Raw genomic sequence first — 12,830 nt, 5'->3', positions numbered from 1 at the left:
AGTCATTTCATCCTGCTGCGTAGATGGTAAATATGCTCATCAAGATATACATGCGTTATTGGTGCATTTTATTCACATGAAAAAAAAGATTACGCAAAATATGCGTATTCGCAGCTTAAGTACAACGAGAAATTATACGCAACATTTTATTAACACAACAAATTCTGTCGTAATAGCACAAAAATTACACGCAAACAAAACATTCCCAACTAAAAATCGCACAAAACATCAAACGACACTTGGGGGTCCCGGGCTGTCAAACGTAACTGTTCCACCACCACCTGTACAGGACAGCGGGGCCTCTTGTGTTGGCACTCCGCCTTTTCTGTTTCATCATGACGAAAAAGAATCGCCTCTGGTCGCGACTGGTGGCTAGCCTAAAAGATGGCGTAGTCGGAAATCTCCAAACATTCCGTGTCACTGGCGGCTGGATCCCACGTCTGCCCATGTTCCGGAATACATGTACGTCACTAAACGGCGGGAGCTGAAGCACCTGGCTTACATGTGAAAGCACTCGTTGAATCCTTCTTCGTCACACATCGTGATCGAGTCAAACACGTTCAAGAACAAGTAGTCGTAGAGGTCGTGAAAACTTTCTGCTTTTGCCCGAGTTCTTGACGTGCCCATCTCGAAACACGAGCGCGTGGCGGAGCCTTCAACGTGGTACCGCGATGGGGCGTCCTGGCCATTCGGCTGCCAGTGACCGAGTCAGCCTTGGCACTTTCGCGTAGCACGAGGCCACACGGAGGGTATACGTGCAGACAGCCGATGAGTTAATGGCCGCAGTGCAGTGTTCCGGGAAATTAACCACTCGCACGGCGCCATGCACCAATGTCAACGCGTACCCAGTGCATCAGCGTGACGGCCACTGTGACGTAGGTCTTCTTCACCAGACCGTAGTTGGCTTCCGGCTCAGAATTTGCCCGCCAACGCTCGATGAGCGCCAGGTCCCGCTGCTCGTCGCCGCTACCGTCGGCCATCGTCGTGTGCAGTGTCACGACGGTACCAGCGTGTAGCTCTTCAGTGCCGTTTTCTTCGTCCTGCTCCACGTCGAACTGCATCAACTGAGCTGACTGCGCTGGCTGCTGGATTACGCCGACGTCGCATTCGCAGAGGACGGGCTTCTGTTCTGGCTCGGGCACTCCGTCGTCGACATTCGAAGACGAGTAGAAAGGTTGGAAGATGGAAGGCCGTTCACGTTCGGTGACGAATGATCCGAGTGACCAGAGCATCTCGCGGAGGAAGCCTGTGCAAGTCGTCGGCAGATGTTGCACCACAATGGCCGGCCACCGCCCGAGGCTCCCGCTGCAACCTTCCTCGGTCTTCTGGTCAGGACGGGCTTCGTCGCTCTCCCCGCGTCTGGGCGTTGCGGTGTTCTGAGTGCGTTGCTGCTGATTCTGCATCGGGTGGCTTCTGCCGCTGCCGGTGGCGACAGCGCAGCGCTGGCGTGATGCCATCGTGCTGACACCAGCACACGTCTCCACTACCTGCCGCAAAACAAGAAAAAATGCACGAGTCATAAGACGTCATGCATGTCGCGTAGCTAATTACTTTTCTTAAATTCAGCTTCAAATATCCCTGCGTTAGAAAAATACGTGAGGTGATACTGCAATAGGCTATGTAACACTGTACGTTACGCACAGCTACAGTTCACAAGTTTGCACACTTCTTTCCCTGTTCACGTCCGGGCTTCTACCACAGTTACGAGCCGTGTGAAGACGTGGATTCACGGTCAAAGTCATGGCTCGAAGAAAAACAACCGAATCACTAAGAACATCCGAGATAGTCTATTTGTTCAGCGCAATGCCGAACCGCGCACCGTGAACGACATTACCTCGATCGGCTACCGAGAGCTGCCACTCCCAGGGCTAGATCAAGTATACATAAATACCCAAGTTAGTGGACGGATAGATGGCCGTCGCTGTAGCACAATCGATAGGGCCTTGCACGCGTAATGCGAAGGTTGTGGGTTCGGTCCCCACCGCTGACAAATTATCTTTTCGCCTACCTCCATTTCCCTTTTTCTTCATTATTTTCAATATGTCAATTTCCACTAAGCTAATTACCAATAAGACTTCCTTGGCTTCATTGCCTGCTGTCTTTATAAGGCCGTGCTTATCTATGAAGATCACTCTTTGAGACTCAACGGCAATTTTATTACCCAGACTAGTGCGACCATTACATGCTTTCTTTTAGTGCATCATGAAGCTCCCCATGCGTCAGTGGTACCGTGTTTTGTATTAGTTACATCGTTTGCACATATTACCTATCTATTCCTTTTTTTTCTGCCCAACTTCATTTATCAGTGTTAATTCACTTACTTTGTTCTGTTAGTTTCATTGCCCTGACCTCACATATTCGAAGCGCCCCCAGCTGCTCAACACAGCGCACTTCATTTCTCCATGCTCAATTTGCTTTTTAAACAAATAAGAAGAACTTCTTCTTTTTATAAAGAACTAAATAAAAAGAACTACTACTTTTTTGCAGAAAAGTCCGGCTTTCAGGATTCCGCTATCGCTGTCGCATCTTATGCTATTAGATGAGGTGGTGCGCCAATTACAGACTACGGGGGTCCCTTCTAATTACTCAGAACATTTTGCGACTACTGCCATAGACTAAGAGCTAAAGGCCTGTTGTCTCATAAGTTATCTTGACAACAGCGATAATGCAGCAACAATGTAGCTAACTATACATGCCTAAAGTCGGCAATTCTAAAATGTCAAACGCGGGAGCAGATGCCTTAACTAGAAGCGCGGGCACTGAACTGGTAAAACATTCGAGAGGGGACGTACCTTCACAAGCACACGCACGTCACCTGTATCACGATCGCGGGCAGAGACGAGCAAAGGCGTGTACGCGCTTCCAGCGGCGAGGAGTCTCTTTCGACACGAACCTGCAGAACAAGACAAGCTAACGTTACATACAAGCCATAGTGTACGTCTGCTTCGTTAAGCCTTACTTGGCTAAATGACATTTCAGAGCACAGCAAAGTACAAACGTGGGCCTGTGTGTTTAGCGTAGTTAACATTTTGGAAGGTGAGAGCTTATATACGTCGCCCAAGAGAAAGTTGTCGCAGTTTCACCCGAAAGGCGAAGGATCAATTGCGATAGCAAATTTGTAGAGAGCTATGCGGAGTAATCATAGTAGCTTTATCAGCTGTATAAGGACTCGCAGCAGCACCGGCAACACGCATAACTGTTGTCGACGCCGTCGGCGTTTTGCCCGCGTTCGCACAAAACGCGTGCGGCGTTTGGCCTCTGGGGGCGGCTCGGAGGTTTTCGACCACATCAGAACGGGACACTCGTCGAGCTGCGTCGGAAGTCTTTACCACCTTCTCGCCTCACAACGTTTTTATATAAATACGCACTTGGTGCCGCAGCTAAACGTCGCCTCCCTTCCCTCCCCCTCCCTCCCGTCCCCCCACGGCGTTTCGCGCGTCCGAAGAAGGCGCGTTTGCTCTACATATATGGTGATTGTAAAGGAGGAAAGAGACGCCTACTTCTGCAGCCCTTAAGGGAGCCGTGCTCCCTCAAGGGCTGCAGAAGATAGCGCCAACCTTTCCCTTTCCCTCAAGAACCACTTATCATCACGGCGCAGAACGCGCGTTTGTTCTCCGCCGTGGGTTCACTCCCCGTGACAGCGCGCGTCCCTCGCGCCCTTTCACTCGCACATACAGCGTTCGGCGCGCGGCGACGATTTCATCTCCATTGACGTCATACGGAACCTCACGGCGACGACGACGGCGACGCCGACGGCAGAAATTTGCTTTGGAGTGTCCATATAATTGCTATCGCAATAAAATAAGGACTGCGCAACGTGCATGTCCTTTTCTTAGTGCTTCGGTAGGCACTAGTCTTCCGAAATCTGAACTAAGCAAAGTATATTATTGGCTAGATGGCATTTGACAGAACAGCAAAATACGGCTCGTCAGTGCCACGTCCACATGCGGCAAAGTTAGTTGACATTTGGGACAAAAGCCATATATAGAGCTCCAAGCAACCATCTATGACCAAGTTTATCGTGCACTAAATTGATTTTGAGAGCTTCCACTAAGACGAGGCCATTGACAAAGACCATAATGTCTATACGCGTATACGCTAAGCCTAGTCCAAAGAAGGCTCGATCGTTGCGAAGGTCGGAAAACCGGGCATCGTAAACAAGTGACGGCAAACAGCCTACATTAAATTTCAATAAAATAGTTCGGTAAAACAATCGACATAAACCGTGTCCAATGTTGAGCGGACACGGAGTGGACACGCGTCTCGGTGGAGTTACTTCCGCAGACGATCACTTTAAGCCTACTATGTAAGCGTCGCGACCAACTCGCCAAAAAAAAGCAACCAATATAGACATCTAACCTCAGTCTCACCGCTCAGATGGCAGGGGACGCCGCTACAGAGACGCGAGAGAAGAAGAGCACTACTTACCGGCCGGGATTCGCAATGTTCCACGGAGCAACTTGAAATGCTGCCGACGGGGCTAGCTACGTACACGTCCGCTTCTGGAACGCCAGCTCAGCAGCGCGTGAACATATTCCGCTGCACGTACTGAAATAAGTGCACGCGCCCACGCTGCGAAATCTCCTCTTTGCTTTCTTCTTTCCAAACTACGAGGAGCAAACCTCCAGCGGGAAAATAATCAAGCTCTTTTCGCGCTGGAAGACCTGACTGCTCAGCTCGAACCTGACAGCACAACTCTGGGCCGTCCAGCGAGCCGAAGAAGCCGCTTCGAGACAAGGTCTCGAAACCGCGTCCGCGGCGGGTGCCCAGACCCACTAAAAAGACGCCGGACTCGAATTTGAGTGATTTGAAAATAAAGTTTAGGCTCTTCTTCTTTCGAGAGAAAAGAAAGTATGATCAAACATTTGATATTATTTTCACAAAGCTGACGGTGATTCTCCAGCTAATATTTAAATCCCCCCCCTTCGAAACATTACGGCCACAAAAACGCCTTTAAATACGCAAACTGAAACCGATTCTCCAAAGGAAGGAATTGCATATACGTAGATAGGTAGTAGTAGTAGTAACAACTTTATTTATCCTTTTTACAAGGAAAGGGGCAGCGGGGTAGAGGGGGGAAGGGGTCTACTCGAGGTAGTCCTCCGCTACCCTCTCAGCCCACCCCAGGATGGCCTCCTGAACGTCGGGCCTGGAGCTGCGCAAGGCAGCCCCCCACTGCTCCTCACTAGTAATTAAATTATTAAGGGGAGGGGGTAATGAGTGTTGAGGGCATCCCCACATTATGTGGTCGAGATTGGCCTTGGCCGCTGAGCAGAAGCGGCAGGCCGGGGAAGGGTAGAGAGAAGGGTGAATGACGTGTAGAAAGTGAGGGGAGGGAAACGTGCGAGTCTGTAGCTGCCGCCAGAGGATCTCGCGTTTACGTGGAGAATTACGTGCCAAGGGAGGAAATGTCAGACGATCGAGTGTATAATGTGCACAGATGTCGTGGAATGTGAGAAGGCGATCTCGCGCGGAAAGCGGCTTCTCGAAAGCAACGATTTGCGACTCACCTAATGCCCGCGCCCGGTCCGTTAATCCTCGGGCGCTGGCGTGAGCCACTTCGTTGCCGGCGAGACCCGCGTGTGCTGGGGTCCAAATCAGGCCTACGTCTTGTGTGGGAGGGCGAGAGAGGGTTAGGGAAAGGGCTTGCCTTGACACCCTGCCCGCTCCGAAATTGCTGATGGCTGTTTTTGAGTCGCTGACAATGACGGAGGAATTTGGAATAGTGAAAGCCAGGGCTATGGCCGCCTCCTCCGCCTCCTCCGGAGAAGAAGCATAGACAGAGGCGGCCGTAGCTAACTGGCCATGCGAATTTATTACTGAGAGGGCATATTTGGAGCCAGTGCTATATTCGGCGGCGTCGACATAGAGCACGTCGGTTGAATTGGAGAATTTTCTGTGTAGGGCCTTGGCCCTTTGCCTCCTGCGTGGGATGTGATGTATAGGGTGCATGTTTTTAGGGAGTGGTGGAATGTGTAAATTCGCGTGTATGTGGTGTGGAATGGTGTGTTTGGGGTGAGTGAGAGATGGTGGAGAAATGCCTAAGGAGTTGAGAATGTGTCGTCCGGTTTTCGACTTGGAAAGGCGGGTTTGTTGGGAGGTGAGATGGGCTTCGACGAGCTCGTCGAGTGTGTTGAAGGTACCGGTCTGCATGAGCCGTTCTGTGGACGTGCGTAGTGGGAGGCCTAGGGCGAATTTATAGATTTTGCGAAGGAGGGTGTTGACCTTGTCAGTCTCCTTTCTGAGAAGGTGTAAGTATGGGAGTGTATAAGTTACCTTTGTGATGACAAAGGCGTGTATTAGTCGGAGAAGATCATTTTCCCGCAGACCGCCGTGTCGGTTGGACACGCGGCCGAGCAGTCTGAGAGTGTTGTCGACGGTGGATTGGAGTGTCTGGAGGGTGTGCGTGTTGTGTCGATTGCTCTGAATATGCAGACCGAGAACCCTGAGCTTATCTACCCTGGGGACATGTTTGTTGCCGAGGAGGATGTGGATGTCGGGAGTGTGTCTACGGTTGCCGGTGTGGGCAGGAAGGAGAAGGATTTCAGATTTCTCGGGGGAACAGACGAGACCCATGCGTCCCGCTATGGCCTCCACCTTATCGGCGGCGGCCTGCAGTACGTCTTGAATCTCACCGTCTGAGCCACCTGTGACCCAGAGGGTGATGTCGTCCGCGTATAGGGAGAAGTTCAGCCCTGGGATGGTCTTAAGGGAGCGTGCCAGGTGGAGCATGGCGAAATTGAAGAGCAGGGGAGATAGCACGGACCCCTGGGGCGTGCCAAAGCTCCCAAGGTGATAGGTAGGGGATTGCTCCGCGCCAATAAATATTGTCGCGGTGCGGTTGGAGAGGAATGCGGCAATGTAATTGTGGATCCTTTCGCCTACCCCAAGAAGGTTTAGCTCCCGAAGTATGACGCAATGATCCACATTATTAAAAGCGCCATGAAGGTCAAGACCCAGAATTGCTTGTGTGTCGTGAGTAGGGTTAGGTGTCAAGATGTCGTGCTTCAAGCGAAGCATAACGTCCTGGCACGACAGGGCGCGGCGGAATCCCACCATCTCTGGTGGAAAGAGGTTGTTGTCCTCAATATATTTATTGAGGCGGTTGAGGATAATGTGTTCGAAAGTTTTGCCAATGCATGAGGTGAGTGAGATTGGTCTGAGGTTTGACGTGTTTACGGGTTTGTGGGGTTTGGGAATAAAGATGACTTTGGCATCCTTCCACGAGGATGGAAGGGTGCCAGTGTCGAAGCAGTGGTTGAAGTATGTTGTGAGTGCCTTGACAGAATTGTCGTCCAGGTTTCGGAGAATTTTGTTATTTATCTGGTCGGGGCCAGGAGCGGAGGTCGTGCGGAGGTTAGCCAACGCGTGGCGCACCTCGGCTTCTGTGATCGGTGTAGCAAGGTCCGGATTAGGTATGCCGATGTAGTGGGGAATGGAGAAACGACGTGCGGGGGGAAGGTGTTTTTCTCGAAGCTCAGCAAAGAGTCCCTTTAAGTTGTCTTTGTGAGCGTGTAAGAGTTTGCTTATGTGATGGTTGTGTTGTGTGCGTGAGGTGGTGGGATCTATGAGGTGTCGTAATAGTTGCCACGTCCGCTTACTACCCAGCTGACCGTGCATGCTATCGCATATTTGGCCCCACTGTTGGTTAGTCAGCTGGGTGGCATATGTTTGAATTTGGAGATCGAGCTGAGCAATTCTAAGTCTCAACCTTCGATTGTGGCGGTGCTTTTTCCAGCGTTTCAGGAGAGATGCCTTGGCTTCCCACATGTGTAGGAGCCTGGCATCGACTGTGGGTAGCGGTGTGTCGAGAGGGAGGGTTGTGGTGTGTGCCTGTGTATCGGCGTGGAGTTGTTGGACCCATTCCGTGATGTCGGCAATGTCGGCAGGGGCGGACATTTGCCTTGCATCGCGGAACTGGTCCCATTTAGTGAGATTGAGGGGCTTTGGTGCGAGGACTTTGTGGCGGAACAGTAAGGTTGTTTGGATGATGTAATGATCGCTGCCGAGGTTGATTTGTAAGTTAGTCCAGTTGGCGTGCGGGATTCTGTGTGTGAGTGTTAGGTCGGGGGAAGTATCCCTGGAAACGCTGTTACCAAGTCGTGTGGGTATGTCAGTGTCGTTATGGAGTGTAAGGCGGTGATTTTGTATGTGTGCCCAGAGGGCTCTGCCCTTGGGTGTACTGCTGGAATGACCCCATAATTGGTTAGGGGCATTAAAGTCTCCTAGAATTAGGAGGGGGTGTTTACCGGCAGCGGAGAGGGCATGAGCGAATAGTTTGTCGAATTTGTGATGTTTGTCTTTAGGGCGACTGTAAACGTTCAGAATGTATAACGCCGGAGTGCGAATTTTGCGAGGAAGAATTTCGATAAAGTCGTGCTCTATGTCAATGTCTTCGAATTTAGAGTGGGTGGCGGTCAGATGTTTAAGTATGAGTACGGCTGTATTAGGTTTGGTGTTGCATTTTGCTTGCATGATATTGTAACTAGGGAATTGCACGGTTCCATGGGTTTCCTGTAAGGCGATGACGGCAGGCGGATTGTTGCAGCTGGCAATGTACTGTTGAAAGCTGGCTTTCTTACGGCCAAACCCTCTGCAGTTCCATTGCCAGACTACGAGTTCGGAGCGGGCAGGACTACTCGCCATCACTCGGGAGTGCGGGTGGGGAGTTAGTTGGGGGTGGAGAGTTAGTTGGGGGTGGAGTGATGGCTTGGGTTAGAGTGGCTAGTTGTGCCATAACGGACTCAAGAAAGCGGTCGAGTTTGTCATTAAGGGCGACAAATTGCGCGGTGCAGCTTTGTTGGAAGGCCATGAAGTCTTGTTGTAGTTGGTGGGCTTTGGATTCAAGAGTGGTTATTCTATCGTTAAACCCAAGGAGGGTATCGTCTAGGCGATCTTCCGTGCGCGGCGTATCGGGGGTTTTGCGTTTGTTGGGGGGAGAGGGTGTCGTAGGTGGCTGAGATTCAGGAGCAATATCCATGGGAGAGGGTGGTTCGTTGGACGTAGGGGTAGGTGATGGGGGTGATGGTGTGAGAGGTTGCGATGATGGGAGAGTACAAGGTTGAGAGGGGGAGGGGGAGGGTGGCTGGGTGGACTGAAGCGACAGTTTTAGCTGGCGAATCTCCTCCTTGAGAGTGGCGTTCTCTCGAAGGAGAGATGTTTCGAGATTGGAGGGCTGAGATGGCGAGGAGCAGGTGGAGGCTACCCTAGCCCAGCTTACCTGGGGTGGGGGTGCTGCTTGCTTTGAGGGAGGTGGCGGTGGTGGTGGTAGGGCGGGCCAGGCTTCGCCCTGGGAGGTAGAGTGTGGCCCTGGGGTCTTGCTGCTGCTCCTGGCGCGGGCTTGGGCAGGATCTATGGCCGGGAATGAGGGTGCTTGTTGGCTCCTTGCCTTGGAGGGAGTCTGTTGGGGCTTGTAGCGCTGCTTGCACAGCTGGGAGCCCGTAGTGTGTGCACCGTTACAGACGATGCACACCGGTTTGCAGTCGTGGTCCATGGAGGGGTCGAGGGTTCCACAATTCGGGCAGCGTGTGTCTGTGGAGAACGGGCACACGTCCTGGCGATGACCGACTTTGCGGCAGCGAGTGCAAGCCTCGATCTTCTGCCGGTAAGGGATACAGCGGAGGGCACAACCCTCGTAGTTGATGTAGTAGGGGACGCGCTTCCCTTGGAAGGTAATCAGGATGGACTCGGTGTTGCCCAATCGCCTGGCGGATCCTACTGTCAGGTCAGGATTGTAGCTGATGAGGGTGGGGAGAATGGCTTGCTCGGGTGAGTCGATGGGTAGGAGGATGACGCCGCGACAGGTGTCCGAGGGGTCAGCTACGTGGGTGGCCACCTCGTAGGTTGTTCCGTAGATAGGTAGGCTTTATTGCTGCCGATATGGAGTGGGTCAAAGCCAAAGCCAAAGCAAAATAATCGTAGTATATATATATATATATATATATATATATATATATATATATATATATATATATATATATATATATATATATATATATATATATATATATATATATACAGCAGTCATTGCAGAAAATGTCGTACTACTGCACTATAGTGTAGAAACTCCATAAGTAAGGTGATGCAGATTACATTGTGGTGAAATTCTCTGTTCCATGTTCTTTCTTTCTTTTTTTACACTTAATAATCGTATCGCACCTGCATTGCATTATAATGTAACGCTGCAATTTCTCAAACGGGCATAAAATAAAGAACACGCAAAAAAAAACAAGGCAGCACTTTCTTAGTGTGTTTTTTTTTTTTTATGTGCCTCAGAGAAGCAGTTCATAAGGTGCCGTAGTATGGGTGTTTAAAGGAATGCCAGAAGAAAACACGCATTCAAGCGGTTGACATGACACTAGCACACATGCTCTGGGAGTGCGGGTCGATATACCCTAAGTTCAGCAAGGATGAGTGGGACTCGCTTCTGCGTAGCCCCGCTCTAGACAAGCAAATCCTGGCTGTCCGGCGTGCCCGCGACCGGGCCGGTGGGCTAGACCTGCCGGTCCCGACGTGGGACTAGCCGGGTGCGCGACGACTTCACGTCCTCGCCGGACCTGTAATAAAAGTTATTTCACTCACTCACTCACTCAAGGGGGCCACACGTGCATTGCCGAAGTATACAACGTCCTTGTACATTTCATCGTCACGTGGCTGTGTTATCATGACGATGACGACGATAACTATGATTATGATGATAATATTGGCGGCGTCTTCCAAAAATGGCACAGTTACAACCCTATGCGACGTAAGGCGCTTTTCTTTTTCTTTTTAAAATAGGTTTCCGTGTTCTAAAGTTTCCAATGAGCAAGGAATCGAAGAATAATGTTCAATTATGCGATGATTTCTGCGTAACAAGGTTAGTTCTGCTACATGCAGTCCACAAGCGGGCCGAAAGTCTCAATATTCAAGTGGGAGCACTGCCAAACAATAGCCGCGACGCTAGCTGCATTCTCGTTTTCATAAAGTAGAGATAGTAAAATTGTCAGTAGCATGACGTCTCAACACGAACTGTGGCCTCTTCGTTTCTAGAAAGGGATTTTCGCGCATCCCAGAGCCGTCACGTCACTCTAGTGGGCCGACTGCCGTAAAGTTCCAATAAGACGTCGGCAAGCGAGCAAAGACACTTGTCGCTTTTGTTTTCGTCGCTTTGTGGTTTGCAACAAGAACTTCCTAGAACTTCCTAGTTCTAAAAGCAAATGAACATTTTTGGATATTGCTATATTAGGAAGCTGCATGCAAGGCCGAGAAACAAAATCGCGAGTGCATGATGACTGTGTGGAGTGAGCAAAATGGTCCGAAGCCACTGGGTGACCCAGAAGGGGATTCTGTGACAAAGGGTGCAGGAAGCGCACATAAAAAAAAACACGAGAATACAGTAACACAATGTAATGCACGACATAGGCAAACGATATATTGAGTACGCACTTTTGCAAGTCATGCGAAGATTCCCACAAATTCTTTCATGAGAGGCTACGGGTACGGTCATCTGACATTGGCGTCGTGTGAGAATCCTGGAACAGCCACTTGAAATCAAGTGAGTGTACCGAAACAAAGTCAGTGCACACAGAATCACGCCAATACAAGACTAAAAAAAAACTGCAATATGTGTACATCTCATAGGGGCGATACTTCTCCGTAAATCGACAAGCGAAAAGGTCTGAAAGGTGTTTACGCAAAGTGTACGTGGTTCTAGCAGAGAAATCGAAGTATTAAGCGAGATGGCTAATATGGAATAAGTGAAATCTTGTTAATAGCTAGATGCAAACGCCTACGACAATACCACCAAAGAATTAAACGCTGAATGAAGTGAAGAAATAATTAATCGTTGTGCTGTAATTCTTCCATTGTTTTTTTTTTATTTCTTTTGCTTCCTTGGCACTTCAGTCACAAACTGGAAAGAGCAGAATTACATGGCGATTAGCACCGCTTCACGCTGCAATTGGTAGAGCAAGATGCGCCTAAGGACAAAATCTTATAGGATTTCCACAATGGGCTTCAACACAACGACCACATGAAAGATCGCTAGCGCTGAGTTGCATTTTCTTCATATTACCATAACGCTCGTGCTAAATTATTTTCGATATTTGATTGCGTTCCCGATTTCCATTGGATGGTGCGGTCCTAAAGCGGGCTGGTTCCGACCTCTGCCCCCTTGTTGGAAACTGCAGATCAAGTGCGAAACCAATAGGATGGTCTCACTGAGCGTATGTACCTGCATGTGCGCAATATGAGACCATGGTTTTAATCAATTTTCGTGCTGTTTTCATGTTTATATTTATTCGCCTTAACATTTTTCTCGAGCAATAAAACCGGGGACTTAAATTCAGGCTGGCGCTCGATGAATCTAGGCTCTGTAGTAGGGTAAAGCACTGCAGGTAACTCGGTCGTTTCTGTTGCCTGTTCTTTTTTGCGAGTAAGTGACATTACACCGCATTAAGTGCGCGTGATAAAGTAATTACCTATTCCACTATGAAAGCCTTTCCGATGTATTTGTCACGAAAAATGTCTGCCGCTTCTCCACCTATTAATAATGAAACACGAAACAAAACAAGCGCAAAGTACTGCAGGATCGACTTAATGGCTTAGCTATAACTTTGTCTATTAGCTCTGCAGCATTTTGCTTTAAAGTTTTGCGAACTAGCGCCAGTTCACCATACGAGCAGTTCTCGCACTCAAGGCAAGGCAATCTCTATTGCAGATGCCTTCTGCAAGAAAACGTTCAAGAACATTCGAGCAGCGAGGGCTTGGTGCCTCTACGCCCCCCCCCCCCCCCCCCCTACATTTCTAGATAAAACATTTATAGATACCTAACTATCTATATACGTTGC

The 12,830-nt window shown here is 49.8% G+C and overlaps 1 protein-coding gene across 1 annotated transcript in view; it reads right to left on the bottom strand.

Annotated features, from left to right (window-relative positions):
* Positions 1 to 144: 144 nt before the first annotated feature.
* Positions 145 to 12,830, bottom strand: part of LOC125943275 (uncharacterized) — a 20,368-nt gene continuing 7,682 nt past the window's right edge. The window contains exons 2-3 of the mRNA XM_049662152.1: positions 2,793 to 2,893; positions 145 to 1,487 (exon numbers count right to left, since the gene is read on the bottom strand). Coding sequence (XP_049518109.1) covers positions 804 to 1,457 — 654 coding nt within the window. The 5' untranslated portion in view covers positions 1,458 to 1,487; positions 2,793 to 2,893 and the 3' untranslated portion in view covers positions 145 to 803. The remainder of the gene's footprint in view (positions 1,488 to 2,792; positions 2,894 to 12,830) is intronic.

This window comes from Dermacentor silvarum, chromosome 2 (genome assembly GCF_013339745.2).
Source record: "Dermacentor silvarum isolate Dsil-2018 chromosome 2, BIME_Dsil_1.4, whole genome shotgun sequence".
NCBI lineage: Eukaryota > Metazoa > Arthropoda > Arachnida > Ixodida > Ixodidae > Dermacentor > Dermacentor silvarum.
This window is presented reverse-complemented; position numbering and strand designations above follow the sequence as displayed.